Source organism: Dipodomys ordii, unplaced genomic scaffold (genome assembly GCF_000151885.1).
Source record: "Dipodomys ordii isolate 6190 unplaced genomic scaffold, Dord_2.0 Scaffold248, whole genome shotgun sequence".
Lineage (NCBI taxonomy): Eukaryota > Metazoa > Chordata > Mammalia > Rodentia > Heteromyidae > Dipodomys > Dipodomys ordii.
In genome coordinates, this window is record NW_012267464.1 from 213,835 (window position 1) to 226,328 (window position 12,494).

At 38.9% G+C, this 12,494-nt stretch overlaps 1 gene segment (V, D, J or C); it reads right to left on the reverse strand.

Moving 5' to 3' along the window:
- LOC106000859 overlaps positions 1 to 2,892 on the reverse strand; it is a 9,811-nt gene extending 6,919 nt beyond the window's left edge. Inside the window, 2 exon segments of the V gene segment in view lie at positions 2,373 to 2,666; positions 2,791 to 2,892. Of these exon segments, the coding sequence occupies positions 2,373 to 2,666; positions 2,791 to 2,845 (349 nt within the window).
- Positions 2,893 to 12,494: the final 9,602 nt, after the last annotated feature.

Here is a 12,494-nt window from a genome sequence, read left to right on the forward strand (position 1 = left end):
ACAGCGCCACTTCCAGCTTTTTTCTTTTTGCTTATGTGGTGCTGAGAAATCAAACCCAGGGCCTCATGCATGCAAGGCAAGTGCTCTACCACTGAGCTACCTTCCCAGCCCCCTGAGGATCATGGTTTGAATCCACCCTGGTGAGGAATAAATTGATCTCCAATAAATTACCCAGAAAAAAGCCAGAAATGATGTTATGGTTTAAGTGGTAGAATGCTAGCCTTGAGCACAAAGATCTCAGAGACAACACCTCACCTACATCCTGAGTTCAAGCCCCAGGACTGGCCAAAAAAAATACAAACAAACATCAAAAAACCAAACAAAAAAAAACACACACCAACTAAAAAAAAAAACATATATGAGCACTTCACAAATGAAAGAATGCCAAAGTAATATGTCTATTGTTCCTATGTATCTAATTAACACATGGATAAACATACTTTCTTTGTCTAACTCATCATTTCAAATTCTGATCCTGAAAAAGAACTCTAGGGAAAAATGGCCCTTCCTCACTCTTAGCCTGAACATCATGAAGCTCAGGACCCAATCTGTTCTTTTGAGCACAAGCAGTGACCTGATCAGTGCAGAGGAATCTGGGCCCCTGCTGAGGATAGCATTGACAGTGCAGCCCCCTCTCCCCTCCCACAATTGGATATGGTGTGTGCACATGTTCCCTTCAGGGCTGCATGTGTTCAGCCCTCCTTCCCTCACCTTTCTTATCTGTACTTGATGATTTCACTACAAGAATCCTGGTGCAAGTGTCAGCCTTGTCTTGTGTGATTACACTTTCAAAGTGAAATATGAAATAGGAACTTGTACATGAGAGACATGACCCCTTCCATAAACATGGTCCTAGCTGCCATGTGTACCATGAAAGCCTGGAATAGAGCTCCCCAGGCTCAAGCTCCTAAGGACAAAAGGAAAGCATCACCCTGCTTTCCCAAGGTCTCTAAGATCAGGGTTCAGTTTTTTTCTCCTTGTATGGATTTTGTCATCTCATGGAAGCTTTGTGACATAGCAACTGGCAAGATTTCCATTTGGAGTTTGGTTTTGTTTTGTTAAGCAATCTTCTCAAACAATTATGCAAGAAAATCTCAGTATTTTAATGCAAAAGTATGCCATTTTATTTCTTTTACCTAAGGATTAATTTTAATTTGCATATATTAATAGCATGAGGTGATTTTTAATGATAATTCTATACCTAAATTCAGTGTACTTTGAAAAAGTTCACTACCTTCTTTCTATTTCCACTGTCATTTCCCTCCAACACCTACTATTTTTCTTACAGTATATAATTGACTTCATTATTCACAAATATATGTATATATACATGCATATTATATTATATATTATACTTAATTCATTTTCATTTGTGCCTTTGGTCCCTTACCTATCTCCCTTTAGACATTTTCCATATTTTGCTTTCATGAACTGTCACCATGTTTTATTATTACTATTATTTAATTATTATTATATTATCATCATCATTTAATTCTACATACCACAAATGAGTGGGACCATGGAATATTTGGCTTTGGAATCCTGACTTATATCATTCAACATGATCTCCAGTTCCTAAATTTTCCAGCATATTATATAATTTCATTGTTCATCTCTCTCTGTCTTTGCTAATGATCAAGAGCAATAATGTCCTCAGGACTTTACTAAAATCCCTATTGTCAGTCATAGGCCTTGAACTCAGGGCCTGGGCACTGTCCCTGAGCTCTTCTGCTCAAGGTTAGCACTCTAGCACATTATGTTACAGCCACCCTTCTCGTCTTCTGGTATTTACGTGGAGATAAGAGTCTCACAGCTTTCTGTCCACATTGGCTTTGAACCAGATCCTCAGATCTCAGCTTCCTAAGTATCTAGTATTATAAGCATGAGCCACCAATGCCCAGCACATCCTCATTTTAAAGAAGGATCTGAGGAGTCATGATGGGTCAAGACAAGGTCAGGCTGAATCCTGAATCTCAGATTTAGAAGAGAATTCACGAAGCAAATGGGTGCAACAGTGTCAGAGGAACAAAGGGAGGGCAAATGCCTCTCTCTTGTGAGGCCTTCCAAGTGGAAATCATATCCCCTGGATACCATATTCCAGATGCTCTGAAGTACAGATCTGTGTTCTTTTTATGACAGCAGAAGCATTGTCTGGATGATTACTGTGAGGCTGAGATTGAAGAAATGCAGGTAAGATTGAGAGGATTGTCACTGACCACCTCGACCAAATCCCCAACTGAACTTCAGAGCCTGGCTGTAGCTGCAAAGCACTGTCAGCAGGTGAATCCACACGGAGAAGCAGCTGGGGCAGCCCAGCCTGTCACTTCTGCTTCCCTTGGAGGTTTATGTTATGGCTTGTACCACTGTGGGAGGGTAAATATTACCCTGTTGACAGTAGTAAGTTGCAAAGTCTTCAGGCTGAAGACTGCTGATTGTGAGAGTGAACTCTGTCCCAGATTGGCTCCCACTGAACCTGGATGGCACGTCAGGTTCCAAAATGTTTTCCCAGTAAATCAAGAGTTTAGGAGCTTTCCCTGGTTTCTGCTGATACCATTGTAAATCATTGCTAATACCCTGACTGGCCTTGCAGGTGATGGAGACTCTGTCTCCTACTGATGCAGACAGAGAGGATGGAGACTGGGTCACCAGAATGTCACAACTGGTACCTGATATTGGAAACAAAAGACAAATATCCACCCAAATAGTTATACTGTGAGAACTTCCATGAAGATCTAGGCTTCTAGACCTAGACTTCTCCCATGGGGTGGAAGAAGTGCCATCCTTCCTTACCTGGGAGCCAGAGCAGCAGGAGCCCCAGGAGCTGGGCAGGGGCCCTCATGTCCATGGTATGTGCTGACTGGGACTGACTGATACACAGAATTTGAGCAGCCTTAAAGAAGTTCTGAGGCCAAGTGGGCTGTGCTCTGGGTGCATGCAAATCCTCAACTGCTAGCCAAACCAACAGAGTCAGCACAGATGCATGGTGTCGGAAATCCAGGTCAAAGCCCAGAACTAAAGTTATCATGTGTTCCAATGAGACCTGCACATCACAAATTTGTCCTTGAAAATGTTTTACCAAAGACAGAATGACTCTCTTACTCTTTTTTTAAAAGCTTATTTTTATGGGCTGGGAAGGTGGCTCAATGGTAGAGTGCTTGCCTTACATGCATGAGGCCCTGGGTTCAATTCCTCAGCACGACATAAGCAGAAAAAGCCAGAAGTGGTATTGTGGCACAAGTGGTAGAGTGCTAGCATTGAACTGAAGAGCTGAGGGACAGCGCCCAGGCCCAGAATTCAGGCCCCATGACCAAACAAAAAAATTAAAAACTATATTTTGATTTCAACATGATCTATATTAGGATATTCACAATAGCTTTTGCATGTCAGTCACTCAGAAAAATATCAGAATGAAAATAATTATAGAAGCAGCTGCCTTGGCACCGGATTTCTGGGTTTTTTGTTTTTCTGCCCTACCCCAAAGTGTAGTTAATCATAATCAGCATTATCCAGAAATTGATAAGTGATGACACTGATCATAGGTAGGTAAGTAGTTGGCTAGGTAGAAGTAGATAGGTAGGAATGTATGGAGTTAGGGAAATAGAAAAAAAATATAAATAATTACGATAGATTAAAGCAAGAAAACAAGGGTACAAGGAAGGAAAATCTAGATAGCTACCTAGGTAGCAGGCTGGATTTAAACATTTTTTTAAATACCATGTTAAACAAAGCAAGTGCAACCAAAATTCATGATCTGCAATGCAGAGACCAGCCCATGGTGCTTGCATTGCTGCCCTGTGCACTCCTGATGAATACTGGCTTTTCTTCTCTTGTGGATGTTCTTTCCCAAAGCCTCCCTCCAAGACATTTCTCAAGATGTTTTTTTTAATTTTCAACCTCATATGAAGGAAAGAACTTGGTTCTATTTCTTGTTTTGTAACCATTATTCTTTTCTACACCAATCATTTTCTAAGCTTTTCAGTGCAGTGTGTCTCCTAAATTTATTATCTGAAACTGTGGCCCCTCAAAAGCTAAGTTGTCCTCTAACCCATGGGCTCACATTTATTTTAGTCTACTCCATTTCATACATGTGAATATCCCTATATCCCTCTCCAGTTTATCTAGTGTCTAAGTGATGGTATTTTCGATGAATGAGACACAAACAGGCAAAAAAAATGGGGTGAAATGCAACATGACCAAGATTGGGGATGAGGAACTGGAGCCACACAGTATGCAGAGGACATCTCGGGGCAGTGAGGACAAAGACCACAGGCTGTGAAGCTAGAGTGAAGTGAAGAGGGTTCCCACATGGAGTTTATTTATTACTATGTCCAAACAAGAACAGAAACTGGATGGCCATTTGGAAAACTTTTACTTACACTTGGCTGAAAACTATGACAATGTATTAAATGGGTGAGAACTAGAAAAAGAAATATGTCTACTAAATGTGGCTCTGATACAATAAAAAATATACATTTGCTCATCCTCCTCTACTCATGACATGAAAGCCTAGAAATCCCTTGGAATTTAAGAGAGAGAAAAAGAGAAGGAGAGAGAGAGAGAGAGAGAGAGAGAGAGAGAGAGAGAGAGAGAGAGAGAGATGCTTGGGCCTGGATGTGAATAAAGACTGAAATCCAACAATCTTTGTTACACGGTGTTCTCCTATGAGGGAAGAACAGGTAATATGCCCCGTGAGGATAGACAACCACATGACATTGCCTCCTAAGACATGTTTTCTCTGAAAGTCCAGTTAATGAGCCTGAACCTAATCTATGGAATATGATGGGAATCAACATCCTCAAAACTGATCAGCAACACCAAATGATTCCTGAGAATTAAGAAGGAAAAATCAGTGTTTTAGAGAAGCAAGTGTCCACTCTACAATTAAGGATCAATGCTGTGACTTAATCAGAGAAGGAAAAGGTTAGTCATAGAACTAAAAGGGGTTATTGAGAATCTTGGGGATATAAGAGACTATCATTTCTTTCTCTTTTTTTACCCTCAAATGCTTCCCTTAAAATAAATGGACAGGCTACTTTTTTATTGAAACTCATGATGAATATAGTAAAAATACACACTCTGCTAAAAATAGGTCTGTGTTGGTTTATATAGATTTCATCAGACAGTAATCATCCTCACTGACCAGTGTGTACTGCTTCAAGCTGTGAACACATGATGGATTAGAAGACCTCTGCCTTTGGATAACTGGCACACAGTTGAGTTTAATTTCCATGAAATGTAATTGTTCAACTTCTTGTCTATTTCTCTGTTCATTATGATAAATTAGAAGACACTAAATGGAACTGGAAGGCCAATACCATGTGCCCTGATTAAGGACACTGCTGAAAGTGGGAGAATACGACTGGGGACCAGTGACTCAAAGCTGTAATTCTAGCTACTCAGGAAACTGAGCTGTGAGGATCACAGGTCAATGCCAGCTCACACACAAACATCTGTGAGACTCTTACCTCCAATTAACCAACAAAAGCCAGCAGTGAAACTGTGGGTCAAGTAGTTCAGTGCTATCTTTGAGCAGAAAACTTCAGTCACAGCATCCAGGCCTTAAGTTCAAAAGCCACAACAACATTGAGAAATGGGATGAGAATCCCAAAGGAGTAAGTTAGGAGCAGCCCTAGAAACAGGATTTGTTCATTTGATTTTTGTCAGTCTCATTAAAATCAAATTCCGTGAGATCATTGATTTTCTTAGATGTGCTCATGACTTCGCTGTTGGCTATTGTTCATAATAACTATCAGTGTATAACCGTAAATAATTCCTTTGTGTTGATGATAGGAATACATGAACAGCTGTTCAACTTGATACCTGCTGCTGTTTCACCTTTGACCACCAGAGGGAGGAGTGGAACCTTAGAAGTGTCAGTGATAGGCATAGGGAGGACTTGAACTGGGACAGGATAGTCTGGCTGACCTGAGTAGCAGTGACAAAGGTGGCTCCTGAGCATGTGGTGACTTAAGGTTCTGCAGTGGTGCTTGTACTGAGAGAGATATCAGTAGTCTGCTCTGATGTCTGGAACTGATACGTACTGAAGAAGAAGAACTTAAACATGACTTTAAAACTCCAACAAGGGGCTAAGACAAAGCCATAAACCCTGCACTCTGTTCTCATCCTGTCCAATGACTTAAATATTTTGCATGAGGTAACACAAGAAGTATTGCTTCCCTTATTTTTGTAATCAACTATTCTGGTACCAACTATGTCATGTTTCACATGGTGTATTAGTTGGAAGAGTTTAGTCAATGTTTAATGTATTTAACTACTGAAAATGTTGGTGAATATTGGTGAGAATCTTGCACTTACTATGCCAATCTTGACCATTCACAGTCTCACAATGACAATTCTTGGGAAAACTCCATTTTTGTCTCCCTTTCCAAGATTTACCACATTTGCACTTTTCTTTCACATCCTCTCATGATTTGCATAGTACTATTGGGTCCAAGCCAGGATGCACAGAGTTCTGTTTGCAATTAGCTTGTGGCTCACATTTTCCTGGGCTTCACTTAATAATGATAACTGCCTACAGGTGTAAGAACCTTGCACGACTAATCATTTCAACAGGGAAATAATGTGATAATGTGCCATTTCTCCCTACTTCATTTGAGGCTAAAATAACCATCTTCTGGAAAATAGTGCCTCCTTCAGCTCACTTTGGAACAATGCTCACACACCTGAACAAAAGTGCTAAAGCAATGGGAGCTATAGATTGATGCTGGGAGGCAGCAATCAAGCTTGTAGCCCTGGCTGCATAGGAGGTTGAGATCTGAAGGATCCTGATTGAAAGCCAGTCTAAGAAAAAATGGTCAGAAGACCTATCTCCAAAATGATCTCTAAAAGCATTTTTGGGTGCATGGCCTAAGTAATCGAGGACCATTCAAGTAAATGAAAAGCCATATGTTCAACCTCAACTCTTAAAAATAAATACTAATAAAATGTAGTTCTTTCAAAGTCATTGTTAATTGAAAAGCAACACCAACAAACAAGTCTGGCTCTAGTTAGGGTTCTGAAAGAAAGCTAACCATAAAATCTCTTCTGGGAAATTTAGCAAAATATGACATTTAACAAGCTAAAATATTTTGGCTTTATATGTCAAAATTACTGGCAATGAGCTCTGTAAAAGACAAAAATTCATGATAATTAGAGTAATTAGTTTATATATACACAAAACATTTACTGTTCTTTTAGTATAATTTTTTTTGTCGGTCGTGGGGCTTGAACTCTGGCCCTGGGTGCTGTCCTTCAGCCCTTCGGCTCAAGGCGAGCGCTCTACCACTTGAGCTACAGCACCACTTTCGGTTTTCTGGTGGTTTATTGGAGATAGGAGTCTCATGGTCTCTCCTGCCCGGGCTGACTTTGAGCTGCGATCCTCAGATCTCAGCCTCCTGAGTAGCTAGGATTACAGTCGTGAGCCACCAGCACCCGGCTTTTTTTAGTATAATTTTTAACATCTGTGAATTTTAACTTTTGTTACTCAGGTTAACAAACTTGAAACTGGTTATCATTTTATAAATGTTTAAATCTAAGTTTCACTCTAGTGAAAGGAATCAGTTAATAGGGAGTTGTAAGAGAAATGTAAACATATTATACACACAGAAATGAAATCAACACAGTAATGAAAGTGAGTGCTACTTTGAAAATAATTCAGTGCTCAGAAAATAATTCAGAAGAAATATTACAACTCCAAGTGATTTTAGCAAGGAAAAGGGAATTTAAAATGGTGAATAAAGGACAATTGGTGAACCATTGCCACAGCAATACCCAAATGGAAATGAACTTTACATCTTGTGGGAAAGTGTAGTCAGGTGGGAAGGAAAGAGTAGAAATTGAGGGAAGGGGTAAACAAGAAATTTACTCATTACATCACATATGTAAATGTAACCCCACTGTACATCATTTTAAATTCAATTTAAATTGAATTTAGAAAGTAAATAAATGGATAAATGTTGGAGGGCCATCAGGTAGAGTGAAAAGTAAAAGGAAATGGCAATAAAAAATAAATTCAATAGAAGAATATATTATATATTACAACACGGTACTATATAGTCTGTGTGTATAGAGAATATTATGAAGTAGTATATAGAGAACATTACATACATGAAACATATACACAGAATATATACATATGTCTTTAAAGCATATAGGACAATATATCCATGTATGTTAGCATATAAACATTTGTCAATAATGTGCACGTAGATACCCGACGCATATGAAACATGACATGTATAACATATGTGACATATTTGACACGTGTGAACTATACATCATATGTAACATGCACATGACAAATATGTGGCATATGTGATGCATGTAATGTATGTAACATATATGACGTATATGTGACCTGGGTGTCCAATATGGAATATGTGACAGATATGGTAGATAGGCATATATGTCATAGAAATGTATGTGAATAAAGAATAATAAACAATAGTATATATTTTGAATTTTTGATCAATGTATATTATAATCATCTTGTAACTATACCAATGAAAGCCATTGTACAGTTCCTCTATGCTAATACTACTTTTTAAAGAAAGAAAAAAAAACATCTTTTAAACCTCAAAAAAAATACCATCAGGCCTACTACTTAATAGCAAATTCAAATTCTTAGAAAATGAGTATCAATGTGAAATATGTCATGTCCTCACTTATTGGAACATACTACTGGAAAATATAATGGATTCAAAGTATTCTTTGAAGATATTTGTATTTGAAAATGTATTGACACATGTTTTCTTTTTTTTTCTTTTTTCTTTTGTTGGTGGCGGGTCTGCAACTCTGGGCTTGGGTGCTGTCCCTGTGCTCTTCAGCTCAAGGTCAGCATGCTGCTGCTTGAGCCATAGCACCACTTCCAGTTTTCTAGTGGTTAATTGGAGATAAGAGTTTCACGGACTTTCCTGCCTGGACTGGCTTTTAGTGAAAATAAGTGATTAACCTTTTAAGAGATTATCATTATTATTTTAATATACTTTTATTGTAAAGATAATGTATAGAGGGTTACAGATACATCAGTAAAGTAATGAGTACATTTCCTATTGAGCACTGTTACATCCTCCTTTGTTTTTCCCTATTATTTTTACCTTTCCTATCCACCTTCCCAACTACTCCCTCCCCACCCAAAGTTGTAAAGTTCATTTTCAACATAATGTCTTTCACATCTCATTGTTACAATAGGACCTTCTTATTGGCTGCTTTCTGTCATAATATATGAACTTTAATTCTACAGAAATTAGAAAATCTTGCCAAAGTTCTACTCTGACCAAAGCAAGCCATTTCAGCCAGGTGCCAGTGGCTCACACCTGTAATCCTAGCTACTTCTAGGAAGCCTTCATCTGAGGATGGTCATTTAAAGCCAACTCTATTTTAATAAACTACCAAAACTATCAGAAGTAGAGCTGTAGCTCAATTGGTAGAGTGTTGGCCTTGAGGCTAAAATGTTCAAGGATGGCTCCCAGGATCTGAAAACAAGTAACAGAACCAGCACACTGAAAAAGGAAAGAGCCATTTCAATGTTCATACATTATCAATAGAACTAACAGACACTATGGAAAGGAAACCATCCTCCAGTGACTTTGACCTAAACTGTCACTCTCCTATGTTCCCACATAATACTGGTGACCACATGCTGGACAAGGAAAAGAATAAGGACCCAAGAGGAGTGTCCATTGTGCCAGGTGGGAAGCAGGCTTCCAAATGTCATTGATAAAGACCAAAGGAAACCAAAGAAGGAAGAACAAAACATATAGAGAACACTTTGTCTTCAGCCATTCTGGCTCCTTTGCCCGATGTTCTTAGTTTTGCGATTGGAATCATGTATATTATCAGGTGTCAGCCCAGATGCTATTCAAAGTGAGTTGGTTGTGTCCATCAAGCTGGAGCACCATTTGGGCACAGGAAATGTGAAACTATGGAAAGATTGTGAGATCTATGGGATGATCACATAGAAAAGATGCAATCTCAAGGACCAGGAGCAAGTGGATGTTTTATATTGAGGATGACTAACATTTGCAGGAAGAAGACCCTCAAAGCTGGAAATTATCTAGAGGTTGAGGTACCAGGAAATATAGAAGGGCTAATTTGTCTGGAAGACTTCACCCAGAGACATAGAGTGAGTACCTTTGCCAGACTCACAGGCCCAGTGTGTTTACGAATTTCCATGACCTGGATTTATCTTTCCTTATCAATAGATGGTGTGGATGGAGTTTTCTGCAGTGAACACTGTATCCACTTCTTTGGTGGCTAAAAAAACAGTACTATTTGTACTGTTTTTGAAATAACTGGATATGCAAAATTAAAATTGGGACATATAAATCTGCCTTTAAGGAAAATAGTAAGTAACCCCATTTCTGGACATTTATTCAAATGACCAAAAACCAGGTCACACTAAAGCCACCAGCAGGACCATATAAATAAATTCTGATGCCCCTCGGTGGATGAATGGAACAACAAAATGTAGTATTTATATACACATTTGAACTCTATGCTTCCATCAGAAAGAAAGATATTGCCCCACTCACAAGAAAGTGGAAACACCAGGAAACATAATACTAAGAAATGTAATCCAAAGCCAAAGAAACATAAACCACATGTTTTCCCTCATTTTTATGTTTCATTTTTTGTTATGAAAATAATGTACAGAGTGGTTACAATTACATGGGCAAGATAATGAGTACATTTCTTATAAAGCATTGTTGCATCCTCTTTGTTTCCCCTTCCCAACCCTTCCCATTCTCTCCCCACCCCACCCACCAAATCCTCCTCTGCCCCCCACCAAAGTTGTAAAGTTCGTTTTCCACATGACGACTTGTACATCTCATTGTTGCAATGGGTTCACCTGTATCCCTATTTAAACAATTTGTTTTTTCCTTTCCCCTCCACAAATTATACCCATCTCAAATACAGTGAAAGTAGGGGTTATACCGTGGGGAAGGAACATACAAAGCAACAAACAAATGATCTTATAAATGTGTTAGAAAAAAATGCATGAAACAAAAAAATTGAATACATATCTTAGGCTTCAGTTCCCTAACATCAACTTACCTGACTTTTTCTGCTTGACTCATACATATACTAGATATTGCAAATAAGGGAAATCATGGGACCTATGTTTCTTTGGGCCTGGCTTACTTCACTTAGTATAATTTTTTCCAAGTCTTTCCATTTCCTAACAAATGGGGCAATGTCATTCTTTCTGATGGAGGCATAGAATTCCATTGTGTATACATACCACATTTTCTTGATCCATTCAATTACTGAGGGGCATCTGGGTTGGTTCCATATCTTAGCTATGGTAAATAATGCTGCAATAAATATAGTCGTGCTGGTAGCTTTTGTGTGGTCTTGTTTGTGAACATTTGGGTAAATGCCCAAAAGTGGGATTGCTGGGTCATAGGGGAGCTCTATGTGAAGTCTTTTGAGGAACCTTTATGCTGCTTTCCAAAGTGGTGGAACAAGTTTACCCTCCCACAAATAATACAGTAAGGTTCTCTTCCACATCCCCCTCCAGCATCTGGTGTTCTTAGTGTTCTTGATTATAACCATTCTAACTGGGGTGAGGTGGTATCTCAGTGTTGTTTTGATGTGCATTTCTTTTATGGCTAGAGAGGTTGAACATTTCTTCATGTGTCTATTGGCCATCCCTCTTTCCTCTTCAGAAAAGTTTCTCTTTAAGCCCTTATCCCATTTATTTATTGGGCAATTGTTTCTTTGCAGATTTGTTGTTGGGGGATTTAATTTTTTGAGTTCCAGGTATATTTTAGATATGAGACCCTTGTCCATTGCATTGCTAGTGAAGATTTTCTGCCAATCCGTGTGCTATCCATTGATCTTGCTAGCTATATCCTTTGCCATGCAGAAGCTCTGCAATTTCATGCAATCCCATTTGTCCAACCTTTCTTTGATTTGTTGTGTTTCTGGGTCTCTATTAAGAAAATTTTGGCCTGTGCCAAGGAGACCTAGGGTTTCTCCTATTCCATCCTGTAATGTTTTCTGTGTCTGCTTTTACTTCGAGGTCTTTGATCCATTTGGAGTTGATTCTGGTGCAGGGTGATATATAAGGATTTAGGTTTAGTTTCTACAAGTAGTTAACCAATTTTGCCAGCACCATTTGCTCAAGAGGCTGTCTTTCTTCCGTTCTATTTTTTTAGCTCGAAGATTAGACGGCTATAGGTCTTTAGGTTCATTTCTGGGTTTTCAATTCTATTCCATTGGTCCTGAGGTCTGTTCTTGTGCCAGTACCAAGCTGTTTTGATTAATATGGCTTTGTAGTAGTGTTTGAAATTTGGTATTGATACTGATATTCCTCCAGCACTGTTCTTTCTGTTGAGGATCGTTTTTGCTATTCAGGGTCTTTTATTGTTCCATATGAATTTTTGGATTGCCTCTTCTATTTCCTTGAAGAATGCCACTAGACTTCTACCTATTGGCAAAAGAGCACACAGGCTCAAATGACATGATATGAGAAAAAACACCCTGCAAAA